Source organism: Mirounga angustirostris, unplaced genomic scaffold (assembly GCF_029215605.1).
Source record: "Mirounga angustirostris isolate CCGP_5_RB_7025 unplaced genomic scaffold, mMirAng1.0.hap1 SCAF_3, whole genome shotgun sequence".
Taxonomy (NCBI): Eukaryota; Metazoa; Chordata; class Mammalia; order Carnivora; family Phocidae; genus Mirounga; species Mirounga angustirostris.
The window spans coordinates 523,733-542,401 of record NW_026991711.1 but is presented as its reverse complement, the minus strand read 5'-3'; the positions used below and the strand labels follow the sequence as shown (position 1 = coordinate 542,401).

Here is an 18,669-nt window from a genome sequence, read left to right as displayed (position 1 = left end):
ACTATAACCAGCCTCCGTCACTTCCTTTTCTTCCCCACACATTTACTGAGCACCTGCTGTGTACTAGACAGACAAGACCATGTCTGTGTGAATCTGACATTTCTGTTGGTCCTGGCATCCCCAGATGTCCCCCGGGTGTGTCCCCCGGGGGGGTCCCCCCAGGGTGTGCCCCAGATGTGTCTCCCCAGGTGGTTCCCCCAGGTGTGTCTCCCCAGGTGTGTGCCCCAGGTGTGTCCCAGGCCTCTTCACTCCCCTCTCACTCCTGTTTCTCTCTGTTTGGGGCCTCAGCCCTGGGTGTAGCTGGGGGTCTCCTGCCTCAGTCCTAACTTAACCTGAAGCTTCTCCAGGCATTTATGCTTTGCTGGCACAGCCCAGGAGAGGGGAGGGAGCCAATGTGGAGCTGATCCCTCGGCAGGTGCTGGGGTTACCTTAGGTCCCCAGTGCGGGCAGGTGACCTGAGGGCAGGCTACTGTCAGTGTCAGGCCAGGTCCCCACATACTAACTAGTCCCCAGCCAGTGGTTTCACCCTCGGACACCCCAGGAAGCTGTTCACTATGCGGTTTTTTCTCTCTGAATTCCTGTTATCAGCTGTTTTTCCTCCCACTTGGAATTTTTTTAAGACAAAAATGAAATATAGTGGGAAAGCCCCCAGCGATCTTTATTAAGTTGGGGTTTCTCCTGGGCCCCTCTGCCTTCTGTTTGGCCTCCCGCTCCTGCAAGGGAGCAAGCAGGTGTCCTGTCTGCCGGGGCTGGGGGCCTGACGGGAGACTTGAGGGAGATGCTTCGGGGTCTGGAGTTTGTCCTTCCCGGTGGGCCCTGAGGAGGAAGCGGCAGGGAGGAGGGGCCGTCTAATCCTCCTGGAAGCAGCTTAGGGGATTGTCTTTTTTTGGCACCTGCTCTGTGACCCTGGGCTGGGATTTGGCCAGAGCTGTGTCAGCTGGTTTCCCTGGGCTCCCGGCGTGGCCTCCAGTCACCCTCGCACCTGCTGGGACGCCTGCTGTCTGGGGAGGGCAGGGGGCACGGGCCTGGGGTGGCAGGTCAGGCCTCTCATGCCTGACGCAGCGGGAGGCCAGCACCAGGATGGATTTCGGTTCCCTGGAGACGGTGGTGGCCAACTCGGCCTTCATTGCCGCCCGGGGCAGCTTCGACGGGAGCAGTGGCCCATCTTCTCGGGACAGGAAGTACCTGGCCAAGCTCAAGTTGCCCCCACTGTCCAAGTGTGAGGGCCTCCGGGAGAGCCTGGACCTGGCGTTCCCGAGTGTGTGCTCAGAGCAGCCCATCGGCAAGCGGCTGTTCCAGCAGTTCCTGGGGGCTGACGAGAGGCACATGCCGGCTCTGGAGCTCTGGAAGGACATCGAGGACTATGACACGGCAGATGATGACCTCCGGCCACAGAAAGCCCGGGCCATCCTGGCCGGGTACCTGGACCCCCAGGCCAAGCTCTTCTGCAGCTTCCTGGACGAGGGGATAGTGGCGAAGGCCCGGGAGGGGCCTGTGGCGAGAGGGGATGGGCTCTTCCAGCCCCTGCTTCAGGCCACCCTCGCGCACCTGAGCCAGGCACCCTTCCAGGAGTACCTGGGCAGTCTGTACTTCCAGAGGTTCCTGCAGTGGAAGTGGCTGGAGGCCCAGCCGACGGGCGAGGACTGGTTCCTAGACTTCAGGGTCCTAGGGAAAGGTGGCTTCGGGGAGGTGTCCGCCTGCCAGATGAAGGCCACCGGCAAGCTGTATGCGTGCAAGAAGCTCAACAAGAAGAGACTCAAGAAAAGGAAGGGGTACCAGGTGGGCAGCCAGCCATTCACGATGGTGGGAGGGCCATCGGGGGCCACGTCCAGCCCCACACGGTGCCCTTCATGGGCTGGCTCCTTGGCCCTGGGGACACCGGGCCCCTCCCATTGGGCAGCCTTCTCATCCTGAGCTGATGATCTGGCCCGCGGGGCATGGAGGGGGCAGTCCACAGCTCTGCGCGCCCCCCGGCCCCCGGCCTGGCTCTGCACACACACGGGGTTTGCCCCTCCTCGGAGGCGGCCTCTGTGTTTGTTGGTGTGGGTGGTACTGCACATCCCACCAGATTTCTTCTTTTTTTAGAGATTTATTTATTTTTAAAGATTTTATTTGAGAGAGAAAGAGAGGGAGAGCGCACAAGTAGGGGAGTGGGAGAGGGAGAAGCAATCTCCCTGCCAAGCAGGGAGCCCAATGCAGGACTCGATCCCAGGACCCTGAGATCATGACCTGAGCCGAAGGCAGACGCTTCAACAACTGAGCCCCCAGGCGTCCCTAAAGATTTATTTTGGAGAGAGCGCATGCGAGCAGGGGAGGAGGGGCAGAGGGGCAGAGAGTCTTAAGCAGACTCCGCACTGAGCACAGAGCCTGATGCGGGGCTCAATCCCACGACCCTGAGCATGAGCTGAGCCGAAACCAAGACTCGGATGCTCAACCGACTGAGCCATGCAGGGTCCCCTCCTGCCAGCCTGCTTGTGTTTTTACTACTACTGTGAAATCGGGGAGCAGGTGTTAGGGGGACTGTTGGTTCTTTACCCCGGCTCTCTGGAGTTCTCCACGCACTGGCTTGTGCTATGATGGAGGGCACACTGGGAGTCCAGCCAGGCCTGGCAGCATCCGCCTTGTCTTCCCGGGCCAGGGGGGACCAAGGCAGAGCATGTTGCTGCATGGGGTCTGCTGTCCCCAACAGGGGTCAGACTCCCTTGAGGCAGGACAGCAAAAGCTGCTCTGTCATAGGAGTTCCTCTCCCGTCCTGTCCTGCCACACAGCGCAAATGCAACTTTTGGGGTAAATAGCAGCCACCAAGGGTGTCCACCCCGGGGTTTCTCAATAGTGCTGTCCCCTTGGGGCTGCAGGGGCAAGCAGTGTCCTTCACAGCGGTCCACGTGTCGTCTTAACCCACGGTGTCTTCTGTCCCGAGTTCAGGGTCCTCACTGAACTTATTACTTGGGAAGACCCGAAATCTGCCCCGCAGTGTGGATGCAGAGGGGCCTTCCGGGACACCAAGAATTCCTCCTTCACAAAGGAATTGTACCATCCCTTCCCAAACACAACTCTAAAAAACATGTTAAATGGACAGAAAATGAGCAGATGCTGGTCCCTGGCTATCCGCTGTCCAGGGGCCTGGAGGGAGGATCGGGTCTGGGGTTGCAGTTGGCGAGCTGGTCGGGTGTAAGGAACGGCTGGAAAGAGGGTCAGCTCTGAGCAAGGGATGTGCTGGACCCTCACCCGGTGTTGTGAAGGCTGGTCCGACTCCTGCCTCCTTGCTGGAGGCTCCAGGAAGCCTGGAGTCCTTGGCACACGCACACGTTTGCACGATTGCTTTGGGCTCTGGGGAGGGGACAAGTGAGACCTGTCTGTAAGTTCTTTGCAGTTGATTTATGCAAGCCGTGTCAAGTACCTTTGCAACTCTGTTGCTATTTTCTGGTATTTTCTGGTACTTGCTCTTTTCGGTGACATCACTTTGCTGCTTAACCCTGGGTGATGATTTGACATCTTGCTTTTCAGGGTGCTATGGTAGAGAAGAAGATTCTAGCAAAGGTACACAGCAGGTTTATAGTCTCTCTGGCCTATGCATTTGAAACCAAAACTGACCTCTGTCTGGTGATGACTATCATGAATGGAGGCGACATAAGGTAAATGGGGGAGCTGGGGCTAGGAGGGTTCGAGCAGTCAAGCTTGGTGAGGGGTCTCGGGGGCCCAGGGGGCTGCCCACATGTGCAGAGAACATGGTAACACCAGGGAGAAGCCCTGGGCCCCCATCAACATGCTCCTCTGTCCCCGGGTTGCTGACACTCGAGGTGGTGTGTCCTTAGTCTTACATGAAATGCGGGGCCATGGGGAGGTTGGCCCATGGCTCTCTAGTTGCTGGGGGACCTCCAGTCCCTGGGGACCTGGGGTTGTGTGGCTGCATGGGGGTGGAGGTGCCAGGGGCGTGAGGCGCCAGGGGTGAGTGCTAGCTGGGTGGACAGATGAATGAAGGGTGGGTGGGGGCCCAGTTGGGGGCATTGCATTATGACCTGCTCTTGGGGATGATAGCAGAGCTGGAAACACGACGTGGCCAACTTTGGGAACCATGGCTTTGGTCAGTGGATCCGGTCCCTGGGGAGGTTTGAGGGCCCAGCCCTGGGCTCCTGGGGGATGTCAGACCACTGACTCTCAGTGGGGAAACCCGGGCGGTCAGACCGCTCTCGCCTCTGTGTGCTGGTCTGTAAAACGGGGATAAAGAATAATCCTGGTGTTCTTGGGGCATAGTGAAGAGTACATTAATATGTGTACGAAACCTGAGAGAGTGTCCTATGTCACACAAGCGGGGCCCCTGCTGTTGGTGTTACGCACAAGCCCTCTGCTGCGTTCTTCCTGCTGGATTCGTCCCCACTGCAGCTCTGTCAGGTGTTTGTTGGCCCCGTTTTCCAGGTGGGAATTCTGAGGCTACATGGAAGAGGAGAGAAGAGGCTAGGAAGTGCACACAACATGACTTAAAGGGAGCAAAGATGATCATGACACTGTCCTATACTACACCATACTACACCATGCCGCAGCGTGCTGAGGTATATTATGGTGTATGTTACTTCGTAGTACTACACTTGGCCAGACTACGCTGCATCGCCCCGTACCAGACCGTACGCACCATAGCACGGTACGCGGTATGACGTGCCGCTCTGGAGGATGCTAGTAACACGTCCCGTGGGATGACCCGACACGACGCCACACTGTAAGGCTGCGCTGCTCTATGCGATACGCAGCAGCCCCTGCTGTGCTGCTTCTGCTGCACGGAGCCCACACCGTCCCGCGCTCTGCTGCGTTACGCCACGCTCTGCGTGCTGTGCTACTCTGGAGCGCGCTGTCCCTTAGTCCGCACTGGGCCGCAGTGGCCCATTCCGTATCCCTGCACCCTGTGTGCCGTGTCTCACCAGACCGCCCCACACCGCACTGCCTTGTCCTCTGGACACCGGGTGCGCTGCTTACGTCTGGCACCCTCCGCCACCCCAACCCCGTTGCCCTGCTCTCCTGGGGTGTCTTGCCCTACACGCCTCGGACTACGCTGAACTGCGTCTGCTGCACCACATGGTACTATAGTAAAAACGTAATACCAAAGCCGTTTATCTCGTCATCACGGCTGATCTGAGGTCTTCTCTCCTGCTTTCTTGGCCCGCCTCTTGCCGCCTGGTCTCTGGTATAAATAGTCGGTTTCTTTTATTCAGTAGGTGTTACTTTTCTGTAGAATGTAATAGTGGGAAAGATGAGAAAGCACAGTCCCAGGGCAGGAGGGAAGCTGGAAGGAAACCACGGCGGGCCCACCCAGGAGTCCGTGTGCTCGGAGCCAGTATGCTTCCCCGGACACCGTGTTGACTGCTTGTGGTGGGGGTGACTCGGGCCGCTTGCCCGGGCTTCCTTCCTCGCCCTCTGCCCTGCCTCCTTTGGCTGGCGATGCTGAAATGGCTTCAGGGTCCATTTCCTAGCCGGTGCAGGCAAGGGTCAGGGAGGTGGGGAGCGCAGTGTGCTCTTCCCTCCTGCTCCTCTCCTAACGGTTGTGGTGGAGGGTCTGTGAGGGCACATACACCAGCTGCCAGGGGCTCTTGGTACTGCTGCAGGCCTTCCCGCTGATGCCGAGGCCCCACAACGACCAGACTCTCCGCCAGTACAGCATGGGGTCCTGAGGCCCTCACTGTTCCCTGAGATTTTACTTCCCATGGACCCGTGGGCACCCTGCTCACTGTGCCAGAGAAGCATGGCCTCTGTGTGGTCTGGCCCCAGGTACCACATCTACAACGTGAATGAGCAGAACCCTGGCTTCCAGGAGCCCCGCGCTGTCTTCTACACGGCCCAGATCGTCAGCGGCCTGGAGCACCTGCATCAGAGGGGTATTGTCTACCGAGACCTCAAGCCTGAGAACGTACTTCTGGACGACGACGGTGAGGTGGCCTCCCCTCTCAGGTGCCCCTCACCCAGTCTCCCCCACTCCCCATTTCTCCTCCTCCCAGCCTCCCCTCCTGGCTTCCTCCTGCCCAGACTCCCCTGGCCAGGCTCTCCTCCGTGGCCCGGGGGATCTTCGGTAGGAGGATAGGCTGGTTCCTCTTTCTGCCTTTTGAGGGATTCTCATCAGAAGGTAGCAGAGATCTAGGTTTTCTTTATGTCCCTTGGACACCCTCCCTTTGTCACTAAGTCATGCAAATGTGGGGCATTCTTGAAACGTTTTTGGGTGGATTGTGCCTCCATTCACAGTGGTGGGTGCTGCTGGGGCCCCTCTGTCCCTCTGCAGTCTGGCTGGGAGGGCAGAGGCCTCAGGGCCCTGGGGTGGGCGTGTGCTGCACATGCGTGTTCTTGGGCACGTGTGTGTGTGTGTGCAGAGGCTGCCTTTGGCTCCTGCAGGCTCAGGGAACACCAGGTGCCTTTGTTCTGCGGGGCTGCGTGTGACCTCAGCCCATGTTTGTTTTCAGGCAATATCCGAATTTCTGACCTTGGGCTGGCTGTGGAGCTGAAGGACGGGCAGACCAAGACCAAGGGCTATGCGGGCACCCCAGGTTAGCACCTGAGATCAAGGGTGGGGGCAGCCTCTTTTGCAGGGGGCAGGGAGCGAGGCCATAGGGGTCCTTGGGGGTCCCCATCCCTCATAGCAAGTAGTAGAACCACTGGGTGTGGCCAGTGGATGTGCCTGGCAGCTGACACCCACTGGCAGGGGTGATCCCTCCCACCTTTTGGTTCTGGAGTCCACCGCCTCTGTGATGGGAGCTTCTGCCTTCCGTGGCTTCCTGGACATTGGCAGAGTGTGTTTGTCCGGAGTGCCCAGCCCTGTTGGTTGGAACCCCGAGGATCTGCAGTGGATCACCAGCTGTACCCTCAGCTGTACTAACACCGCCCCGAAGGTGGGCAGCCTGGGAGCTGTGAGGGCTACCCGGCCCCCACCGGCATGTGGCCAGGGCCTTTGCTGTTCAGGGGAGTCCAGGGTGGGCTGTGGGGCAGGTGGGGGTGGCCCTGCAGGAGGGGGGCTGCCCGTGTCCAGTATGTGTGCGTGTGTGGGTGCGTGCACATGTGTGTCTGTGTGTGCATGTGTGTGTGCATGCACAACATGTTCTGCTGCCCCCCTCCTCCACTCAGCCCAGGCAGGGAGGGAAGAAGCCCTGCAGACAACAGAGGGGACCCTCCAGAGTTGGGGTGGACACAGCAGGCAGCCCGGCCTGCAGGGGGAGCTCAGTGCCACAATGCTGCCTCTGGTCCGCGGGCACCTGGGGGTCAGTCCCCTGCCCCTCCATGTTCTGGAAGGTCCAGGGATTCTCAGCAAATCCTTCCCTGGGTTGATTTGGCTTTGAGGAGAAACTGCTGCCACTGGGATTTGGGGCCACTTGGACCTTGTTTTGTGTCCCCGGATCCTCCTGTCCTGTGCTCTGGGCCCTTTTTGGGTTTGTCCCTGCGGCTCTGTCCTCATCTGTGGCTACATTTAGGGAAGGTCCTTCCTATCTGAGTTTTCCAGATCCTTGTCCAGAATCTATGAAGTTCCTGCTCTGAGTGCGACCATGTGAGTGGAAACAGTCCTCACACATTTTAGGGTGATTCAAATCATTAGGAGAAAGCCCCAGAGAATAAGGCACCACAGGCTGGATTCCAAGTAGGCCGACTCTGAGTGTGTGGGCCCTGTCGGCCGCCAGAGGGCCCCCCAGGTTTTGCTGTGGCCACTGCCTTTCTCTGAGCAGAGGAAGCAGAGGATGCATCTTTTGAGCATTTGGGGTCAGGTGCAGGGTGTGACCTGCAAAGAGACGCAGCAGATGGGAACGTTAGGATATAGGTTGGGGTGCAGCGTACTGTGTCCCTCTCCCTGGCCTCTCTGTACCCTGCCTGCTGGAGCCCCTGGAGCCAAGCCCCTGCACACAGTCAGTGAGCCACGATCAGGCACAGAGGGGCTGTGAGTTTCCAGCCCGGACATGGGGCTGGGGCCACGTGAGGAGGAATTAATAACTAGACTGAGGAGTGTTCACTCACTCATTCACCCGCTCACTCATCTGCTCACTCACTCACTCACCCACTTATCTGCTCACTCACTCATTCACTCACCTGCTCACTCACCTGCTCACTCACTCATTCACCTGCTCACTCACCTGCTCACTCACTCATTCACCCGCTCACTCACATGCTCACTCACTCACTCACCCACTCACCTGCTCACTCACTCACTCACTCACCTGCTCACTCACTCATTCACCTGCTCACTCACCTGCTCACTCACTCATTCACCCGCTCACTCACATGCTCACTCACTCACTCACCCACTCACCTGCTCACTCACTCACTCACTCACCTGCTCACTCATTCACTCACTCACCCACTCACCAGATCACTCACTCACCCACTCACCGGATCACTCACTCACCCACTCACTGGATCACTCACTCACCCACTCGTTCACTCACCCACTCACTGGATCACTCACCCACTCACCTGTGCACTCACTCACCCACTCACCAGATCACTCACTCACTCACCTGCTCACTCACTCATTCACCTGCTCACTCACTCATTCACCCGCTCACTCACATGCTCACTCACTCACTCACCCACTCACCTGCTCACTCACTCACCTGCTCACTCACTCATTCACTCACTCACCCACTCACCTGCTCACTCACTCACTCACCTGCTCACTCATTCACTCACCCACTCACCAGATCACTCACTCACCCACTCACTGGATCACTCACTCACCCACTCGTTCACTCACCCAATCACTGGATCACTCACCCACTCACCTGTGCACTCACTCACCCACTCACCAGATCACTCACTCACTTACCTGCTCACTCACTCATTCACTCACTCACCCACTCACCTGCTCACTCACTCACTCACTCACCTGCTCACTCATTCACTCACTCACCTGATCACCCACTCACTCACTCACTCACTCATCTGCTCACCCACTCACCTGCTCACTCACTCACTCACTTATCTGCTCACTCACTCATTCACTCACCTGCTCACTCACCTGCTTACTCATTCACTCACCCACTCACCAGATCACTCACTCACCCACTCACTGGATCACTCACTCACCCACTCGTTCACTCACCCAATCACTGGATCACTCACCCACTCACCTGTGCACTCACTCACCCACTCACCAGATCACTCACTCACTTACCTGCTCACTCACTCATTCACTCACTCACCCACTCACCTGCTCACTCACTCACTCACTCACCTGCTCACTCATTCACTCACTCACCTGATCACCCACTCACTCACTCATCTGCTCACCCACTCACCTGCTCACTCACTCACTCACTTATCTGCTCACTCACTCATTCACTCACCTGCTCACTCACCTGCTTACTCATTCACTCACTCACCCACTCACCTGCTCACTTACTCATTCACCTGCTCACTCACCTGCTCACTCACTCATTCACCCGCTCACTCACATGCTCACTCACTCACTCACCCACTCACCTGCTCACTCACTCATTCACTCACTCACCCACTCACCGGATCACTCACTCATTCACCTGCTCACTCATTCACTCACTCACCCACTCACCTGCTCACTCACTCACTGGCTCACTCATTCACTCGTTCACTCACGCATTCACTTACTCATTCCCTCACTCCCTCATGCACTCAGTCACTCACCTGCTCGTTCAGGTGACAAACGTTTACTGGTGCTTACTTTGTCCCAGGTGTCATTAGGTCCTCGGGATACAAAACGATGTGTTACCCAGATTGAGTTGGAGAGCAGACCAGAGGCGCCACTGGGGTGTTTGCTGCAGAAATGGATCCCCTCCCTGCGGCCTGCTGTGCCTTTCTCCCAGACCCTGTTTTAATCTAGAAGTGGTAGGCTGTTAAATATGTCTTTCTTACAGCACCTGAGCCATCTGAACAATAGTGCCATTCCTGGAAAGTGGGACCTACAAAGGGGTGAAGGGATGCCAGGGCCAGGAGGGTCTATGGAATTTCACACGGGCAGCCTCTACGGGGAGAAGTGAGTCTGTGGTCACATCAGCTTGACTGCTGTTGCTGAGCACATCCCCTCTTGGAGACTGGCTGTGAGCATGGTGTATCAGGGCCAGGAGGGACCAGAAATCAGCAGACACATTAGCGCTCCTTCCTCGGAGCGTCTGGAGCCGTCAGGCACGGAGGCCGCCCGTGCCCAGCCCGTAACACCTACCCCTGGTCCCAGGGCGCTGGACCGCGGGCCCCAGCGACTGGCCCGTCCGCCCTTCCCACACGCGGCTGGCTCCGAACAGTGGCAGTGAGGGAGTGGAGGCCCGGAATGTGCTTTCAGGGGTGCGGGGCTCCCCGCCCGAATGTGGCACAGATCTGGCAGTGGTGGGCGTCTGGGCTGCTCTTTGGGGTGTGTGGGCGTAAACGGGTCCTTCCGTGCCCTTTCAGGAAGGGGCCTGACCACACACGCCCGTGACGCCGCGGGTCACCATTGTGCCCGCCTGCCGTGGCGTGCCCCCGGGGAGATGGACCTTCCCCGCTTACGTGAGGCAGCGTGCTGCTTAGCCAGGGGCAGTTTTGCCCGAAAGAGACGCTCAGCAATGTCTGGAAGCATTTTGGGGTGCGACAACTGGGGGCGCCAAGTATCGGTGTGGCCGGGATGCTGCTCCCCACTGCGTGGTGCACAGGGCAGCCCCACCACAGAAGGGACAGGGCGAGGAGCCCACGGCCGTGCGTGTGGTGCTGTGTGTCCCGCGCCTGCCCGGGCAGGGCACGTGCTCCCCACCAGGCCCTGCGTCTGACTGAGTCTGTGCGCCGTTCTTGCCCGGCAGGTTTCATGGCCCCCGAGCTGTTGCGGGGCGAGGAGTACGACTTCTCGGTGGACTACTTCGCCCTGGGCGTCACGCTGTATGAGATGATCGCAGCCAGAGGACCCTTCCGTGCCCGAGGAGAGAAGGTAGGAGGGCACTCAGCATGTGTCCGGCAGCCGCCCTGTGACCACCCTCCGTGTGGCGGCCGCTGTTCAGGCCTAGAGCACGAGGCTTCTCGTGGTAAATCCTTCTGGGCAGGAGGGGGGACACGGTGTCCTCATCTCATGGAGCCTCCCACAGTAAGATGCGTTTCAGGACCAGCCGTGCCTGGACCTCCCCAAACCCACCCCCACGAGCAGCCCGCAGCAACCCCCCCGACCAAGCCAGTCCCTCCCCCGGTTCGTGCTTCTACTGCAGGCCAGCGAGCCCTCCGTCTGGCCCGTCAGCCTTTCTGAATAGGGGGCAGTGGGCATCGCATCGCTGTGCCCTCAGCCCGGGGCCCCATGCCCTCCTCCGCACCGTCTGCCCCAGAGTCTAGTGGGGGGTGCTCCTGCTATGGCCCCCAGGGCCACAAATACAGGTTCACCTTGGAGACCTCTCGGGTCCAGCTCAGACCACCGTAATAAGGCAGATGCCGCGGTCAAGCGAGTCAAATGAACTTCTTGGTTTCCTGGTGCTCATAACAGTTACGTTTACAGCAAGCTGGAGTCTCCTGAGTGCGCAGTGGCCGTGTGTCGAAAAAATCGTCCACGTACCTTGATTAACAAACACTTGATAGCCAACCGTCCTCAGGGTTTTCAGTGAGTTGTGATCACTGGCCGCAGATCACCGTAACAATTGTAGTAATAATGAACACGTTTGAAATACTGTGAGAATCTCCAGAATGTGACAGAGACATGAAGTGAGCGCGGGACAGACTCGCTCGAGGCAGGGTTGCCGCAAACCTTCCATTTGTGAAAGACGCCGTTTTCTCGAAGCACAATGAAGAGGTGTGCCCATAGACGGCATCTGGGGGCCTCATCTGCTGTTCAGATCAAACGGAGCAAAGCCAGCCTCTTCTCGCCGCTCAGGTGCCGGCGGCTCCGAGGCACGGCGGTCGGCCGGGCGTGAGGGAACCAGGGCCGAGGGGGCATCGCGGGGCCGTGCAAACAGTAGTCTTTAGACGCACCGGAGGTCACGCCCTTCACTTTCTTCTGCGGGGCCTCCTAGTGTGTCCATCCGCAGGCCCACTCCGGTCCTGGGACAGCTGGGAGAACAAACCACGTCCCCGGTCTTCCGAGAGCAGAGGGCCTCACACGGCTAACACGTAGCTTGCCGTGTCTCTGCACGTCCGCCCTGACTCTGCTCACCTGCTCTCTCTCCTGACTTGCAACCTCTCGGAAGAACAAGATGAGGCAACGTGGTGTGGGACCGTGCGTAGGGGCCTGGCCTCGGGCCGCGGGAGAGGCCCCAGCGCAGAGCGCTCACTGACCACGGCCTGACCAGAACCCCGGTTTTCTGTGTGTGAATGAGCCTGATGGGCTCAGGCAAGAAGCACATGGCGGCCCACCGTGGCTCCTTGTCTCACGGCCCGCGGGAGGGCGAGTGTCAGGCCCGGAGAGGAACCGTGGGTGGGCCCGTTGCTGTGCAATTTTAGGAAAGGCAAATTTAGGAAAGGTGAGCGCAGACAGCCAGTGTTCCCCGAGCCGCGGTGGAGATGGGCTGCAAAGGGCACAGGGTGCATCTGGGGTCCTCGTGGGGCTCCTTGCTGACTGTCCAGGCCCTTCACCCCCGTGACTGGGAACGGGCTTCTGTGGTATGTAGATTATACTCCGTAAAGCGGACGCAATCAGGCACCACAGACTGGCCGTTAGTACCCATCAGGAGACCTGTGCCCGCTCGGTCTATAAAGTCGGCTCTTTGTCACGTTTCCTGTTCTCTCCAGGGGGTAAGGGGTGGTCCCGTCAATGCGCCCAGGCCCCGACCAGAGCTCCCCGGGCCCCACACCCCACCCCTGACCAGCACCGCCAGGACTTCGCTCCTCGGACTGCAGATCCTAAGCCCTTTACGTGCTCATGTGCTGGGGGGCGGGGGGACACACACTCAGGGCCCGCGCCACCTCCGCCCCTCACCACCTCTGCCCCTCACCTCTGCTCCTCACCTCCAGCCCTCACCTCCGCCCCTCACCTCCGCCTTCACTTCCGCCCCTCACCACCTCTGCCGTCACCTCCACCCCTCACCTCCATCCCTCACCTCCACCCCTCACCTCCACCCCTCACTTCCATCCCTCACCTCCGCCTTCACCTCCACCCCTCACCTCCTCCCCTCACCACTGCCCCTCACCTCTGTTCCTCACCTCTGCCTTCACCTCTGTCCCTCACCTCTGCCGTTTCCTCCACCCCTCATCTCCGCCCCTCACCTCCATCCCTCACCTCTGCCATCACCTCCACCCCTCACCTCCATCCCTCACCTCCACCCCTCACCTCTGCCGTCATCTCCATCCCTCACCTCCGCCTTCACCTCCATCCCTCACCTCCACCCCTCACCACTGCCCCTCACCTCCATCCCTCACCTCTACCTTCACCTCCACCCCTCACCTCTGCCCCTCACCTCCGCCCCTCACTTCCGCCTTCACCTCCGCCCACCACCTCCGCCCCTCACCTCTACCCCTCACATCCGCCCCTCACCTCCACTCCTCACCTCCGTGGTTACCTCCACCCGCCACCCCGCCAATCACCTCTGCCCCTCACCTCCGCCATCACCTCCACCCACCACCTCCGCCCCTCACCTCTGCCCCTCACCTCCACCCCTCACCTCCGTGGTTACCTCCACCCGTTGCCCCGCCCATCACCTCTGCCCCTCACCTCCACCATCACCTCCACCCACCACCTCTGCCCCCACCTCTGCCCCTCACCACCACCCCTCACCTCCGCTGTCACCTCCACCTGCCACCTCTGCTCCCACCTGCACCCCTCACCTCCATCCCTCACCTCCACCCACCACCTCCGCCCGGTGTCTTCCCGGGAGGTGGGCAGGCCAAGCCGGGCACAGACCTCTGTGGGCTCAGCGGGCTTCACGTGACGTGGCGTATCCTGCTGTGTAGGTGGAGAACAAGGAGCTCAAGCAGAGGATCCTCTCCGAGGTGGTCAAGTACCCGGACAAGTTCAGCCAGGCCAGCAAGGACTTCTGCGAGGCGCTGCTGGAGAAGGACCCCGAGAAGCGCCTGGGGTTCAGAGACGGGACGTGTGATGGGCTCCGCGCCAACCCCCTCTTCAAGGACATTAACTGGAGACAGCTCGAGGCTGGTACGTCCACATGTCTTTGGACCTGGGGGGCTGTGGGGGAGGCGGGTCCATCGGGAGGTCCTTGCGCTCCACAATACCAGTAGAGCTCCCCGCCAGCCACCCTCCTGCCCCCGAGTAACCCCCTGTCTCCACGTCCTGTTGCCCCATGCCCCAGGCCTGGGTGTTAACATACAGGTTTCTTGGGCTGGTGGAGGCTGGGTGGGATGCGTGGGGGGCATGCTGCTTATCTTTGAACTGAGGATCCAAACCCGCTGCTGTGAATTTCTATGCCTGTACTTTTAAGGAGCCCCTGACCCGAGATTGTGCAGATTTCCTCCAGCTGTCTGCTCGGGAGAAACTTGTTCATTCAACCAGCCTGTGTTGTCAGGTGTTGCGTGCGGAACGCTGCACACAGATGCGTGTGTGTGGACATGGCCCCACCCCCAGAGCCTACAGGAGGCCGTGTGAACACGGGATTACCCGCAGGGGCCTGAGGAGAGAAGTTACACTTGCAGGGAAGGGGCTCTGCTGGGGAAGCCGGGAGCCGGAGAGGCTGGGGCCAGGGTGGGTCCCAAGGCCACTGCACGGGTCTGGCAGGATGCTCAGCCCAGGACCCGCATGGAAGGGAAGGGCACTAGGGCCGATGGGGATCACGTGGCACCAGGGCTCCTGAGCAGGTTGGGAGAGAAGCCAGCTTTTGAAAGAAAACAGGGAGCTCAGTCCACGAGGTGTCCCACCTGCAGATGATGAAGCCCCCGGGGAGGCCGGTGTGAGGACGCGGGTCAGACCACGCCATCCTTCGCGATGGGCCCCTGGGGAAGTGCATCCAGCCTGGAAGCTAAGGCCCTTGCGTCTTGCTCAGCGGGCCATGGGGCACCTGGAGACCTTTCTTGAGCCACCGGGACACCCTGGGCTGGGCAGCCCTGCTCACTGAGCACATGGCTGTTCCCTTCCATTCACGTGTTGTACATCCTGTGCTCTGTCTCCTCACAGGGATGCTGACACCTCCCTTTGTCCCGGACTCCAGGACGGTCTATGCCAAGAACATCCAGGACGTGGGCACCTTCTCCACCGTCAAGGGCGTGACCTTCGACAAAGTCGATACGGAGTTCTTCCAGGAATTCGCGACTGGCAACTGCCCCATTCCCTGGCAGGAGGAGATGATCGAGACGGGCGTGTTCGCGGAGCTGAATGTGTGGCGCTCTGATGGGCAGATGCCCGACGACATGAAGGGGGTTGCTGTGGAGGGGGCAGCCCCGGCGTCCAAGTCAGGGATGTGTCTGGTTTCCTAAATGTGCAGGAAAAGGGAGCTCTGTGGCCTGCAGGGAGAGCTCTGTGAGAGCACCCGTGTGAGTCGCTGGGTGCCCACAGCACTGTCAGGGGACAGGCAAGGAGTGGACAGGAGTCCAGCCCGTAAATAGTCCACTTCCTTTGCCCCATTCACTCAGACATAACAGTGGTTCCCAGATGGACTAGAGTGCCACGCACAGCTCAAGGACTCTTGTCGGCATCCCAGCCAGCAGCGGTGTCGGCCGCCGGGGTGAAGGGCTGCTCATACCAGAGGATGCTCCGTGTGTGTTTCCAGAGCCCTGCCCTCAGTGGGAGGCCTTCTCCTGGCTGGCTCGGGTTGGCAAACCATGGCCCGTGGGCTCGCGGCCACCAGCAGAGAGGCCTGGGTTGTGCCCAGCTTCTGGCCCCCGAGCCGGTCACCATCTACATGCTGGTGATGCTGGGATCTGCCAGGTGCTGAATGGCGCAGGCTCCAAGGGGTTGCCTTGCCTGGGGGGTGGGGAGAGTGACCACAGCAGTCTCCCCCTTGGCTTCTCTTTGTCCTGAGAACATCTCCAGCTGATGGCACCTGGCCCCGAAGCTGCCCACCTCCTGGGCAGACAGGTGTGCGGGAATTCTCTGTCCACCCCGAGCACCTGCTTACCACGTGACTCTGCCTCCCGGCAAAGCCCTTTCTCAAGCTCCTCTCCTGGGCAAGCTTGGGGCAGGCCGGCTGATGGCTGGGGACAGGCCGTCTCCGGATCCCCACCGGCAACAGCGCCTACAGTGGGGTCCTAACCCTTACACAGTGTGCCCTCCCTCTGGCCTGAAGCCCCAAGGCACCATCCTCACCAGCTCCCATGTTTCCAGCTTCACCTTAAGCCTCAAAGTTCCCCAAATGCTTTACACATTCGAACGGGAAGAACACAGTTTTTGTGGAGGGGCCTCTGACGATGTTCACTCCTACGTTGGGATTTGGTGGCGTTGGCCTGGGAATCCCATACTGCTCTGAGGGCTCCGGTAGGACCGAGCCCGGGGAGGAGCTGTGGTTTAGGGCCTGTGGAGTACTTTCCAGAAGGGTCTGTTCCTCTCCTAGGGAAGAACTTCTAAGTCCCTGCAGCTCACACATGTGTCGCGTGCTGGTCCAGGCAGAGGGCCACGTGATGGGACTGTGAGATGCCGGTTGCATGTGGGGATCATGTGGGAAGACGGTGTCATTTAACTATCTGGGGGGGTTGAAGTGGGGACCTGCAAGGGAGCACGAAAGACAGGGTCCTACCCCGTTCTAGTCCCTGGCTGGGCTCACAGCCTCCTTTCCCAGCTGCCTCAGGGTAGCCTACCCCGGGTGTGCGGGGTGTCCCTGCCCTCAGACTGTTAACCCCGGGTGTGCTGGGCACCCCTGCCCTCAGACCGTCAGCACCAAGTGTCAGCACAGAGTGTTTGTGGGGCCATTGCCCTCATCCCCGTGTGTTTGGGGCTGTGTTGCCGGCAGACGTCCGCATGTGGTCCGCTCCCCCCACCCTCGGGAACAGGGGGTCTGCAGCCCACAGCCCTGGAGGGTCGCTGCTCGGGACCCCCCTCCTGCTTGGTGCAGGGCCGTGCAGGGCGACGCCATGTCCCCAGCCTCATGTGTGGCACACGGTTGTTCGGGGTGCAGTGGCCAGCGGGGGGTGGAGAGAATCGTGTGTTCTTCAGAAGATGTTATGCATGTGAAGCCTCTGCCTTGAAAGCACCCTTGGACCAGAAAGATCCTTGTGTCCTGGCCGTGCGCATGGCCCACCAGAGGCAAAGAATGCTCTGGATGGGCCTGGAGAGGCGTCCAGTGCTTTCTGGCGTGTGACCTGGAAGTGCCCCTTGGCATGTCCCTGCAGGCGACCCAGGACCAGGGACAAGCTGCTGCGCCCCCCTAAACCAGGACGGTGCACATTGACTAGGTAACGGCCAACGTGTCACTTCTCTACATTTTGGAGCAAGAAAGACCTGTTTCTGTCTCTTCTAAACCCATAGAATCTGTTCTAGTCCCCCCTGGACTGAGTGATTCCAGCAGCCATGTTGGTGGAGGTCTGCCCTCCCCGCCAGCCTGGAGCCCCAGCGTCCGGCCTCGGGGCCCTGTCTGCCTGGACCACCAGATAAAACAGGGTGTCAGGTGCATCTGGATTTCAGATGAACAGCAAATACTGTTTTTAGTGTGTGTCCCAAATATCGCAGGGGCTGCACGTAGACTCAAATTATTCAGTGTGGTTTGCTGGATCTGCTGTGCCCGTTGCAGATTATAGATGTCACGTGTCAGTAAGTAGCTGGTTATTCCACTGAACTAGCAGGTCTGGTGGACGTAACCATGACTTCGGCCGTCTCTCAGTCTGTCCAGAAGCCCCAGCGCCCCTACCCCCTGCTCCTCCAACTAGAGGCGACCCTGCACACACTTTAACGGTCTCAAGGCGCTAATGTGAGATGCCCAGCATGCGTGGACATTGCCGCTCCTATGGGATGCTCCCAACCCCCCCCCGAGCGCTCCTGGGGGTCCAGTCGGGGGGATGGTCAGTGCTTGGGGGTTTCTTCACTCTCTCAGGGGATCTCTGCTATGGGTGGTCTTCCAGGCACAGCCCCCCGACCTGGCACAGTCCCAGGGGTCTGGCTGTCCCACACTCATGAGAGTCCTCCCCTCAGCTGTGGCCTGGGTCCAGGGGACACACCGCCTGTCCTGGACGCTCAGCCTCGGGAGGCCGTCAGGACCTTTGGGTTGCCTGCTGGCTTGTCTCTGGCTTGGGGGCTGTCCACACCAGGCCTAAGGGGAGGTCCCCTGCAGAGAAGCCTTCCTCACTGCCCCTACCGTCCTGCACACCACAGCCACCAACAGTCTTCAGAAACCAGCCCCGACACCCCCAGAGGGTGGCTGGCCTCAGCCACTTGGGCGTCTTCGGCCCTGGCCACAGCCCGGCGAGAATCACCTTCGTGGTGGGGGGATTGTCCAGACATGCACCGTGGTGGCCAGGCAGCAGAGGGACCCTGGAGATACTGGGATCAAAAGGACTCAGTGCGACTTCTTGTTTGTAAAAAACAAAAAATGCAGTTTCTATTCAAGCAGAAAAAGGCAAAAATAAAAGGTAAACAGGATGGATTCTGGATTATGATTATGAATGCTAGTTATGTTCTTTCAAAGTCACACACATGTCTATGCACATACATGTACACAGCTGTGCAGACACACGTGTGCACACCTGCACATACACTTGCACACCTGCAGATACACACGTACACACGCACACACATGCACATACACACACGTGCATATACACTTGCACACATGCTCCTATACACACATGCATACACGTGCACACACGCGTGCACATTGGTACACACATGTACACATGCACACACAGGTACGCACGCGTATA

The 18,669-nt window shown here is 59.4% G+C and overlaps 1 protein-coding gene across 1 annotated transcript; it reads left to right on the top strand.

Moving 5' to 3' along the window:
* Positions 1-1,080: 1,080 nt before the first annotated feature.
* On the top strand, positions 1,081-18,382 carry GRK1 (G protein-coupled receptor kinase 1). The gene is made up of 7 exons (XM_045867868.3): positions 1,081-1,779; positions 3,508-3,635; positions 5,758-5,915; positions 6,441-6,524; positions 10,764-10,888; positions 13,825-14,026; positions 14,999-18,382. The coding sequence occupies exons 1-7, from the start codon at positions 1,081-1,083 to the stop codon at positions 15,295-15,297; spliced, it is 1,695 nt and encodes a 564-aa protein (XP_045723824.1). The 3' UTR covers positions 15,298-18,382.
* The last annotated feature ends 287 nt before the right edge of the window (positions 18,383-18,669 follow it).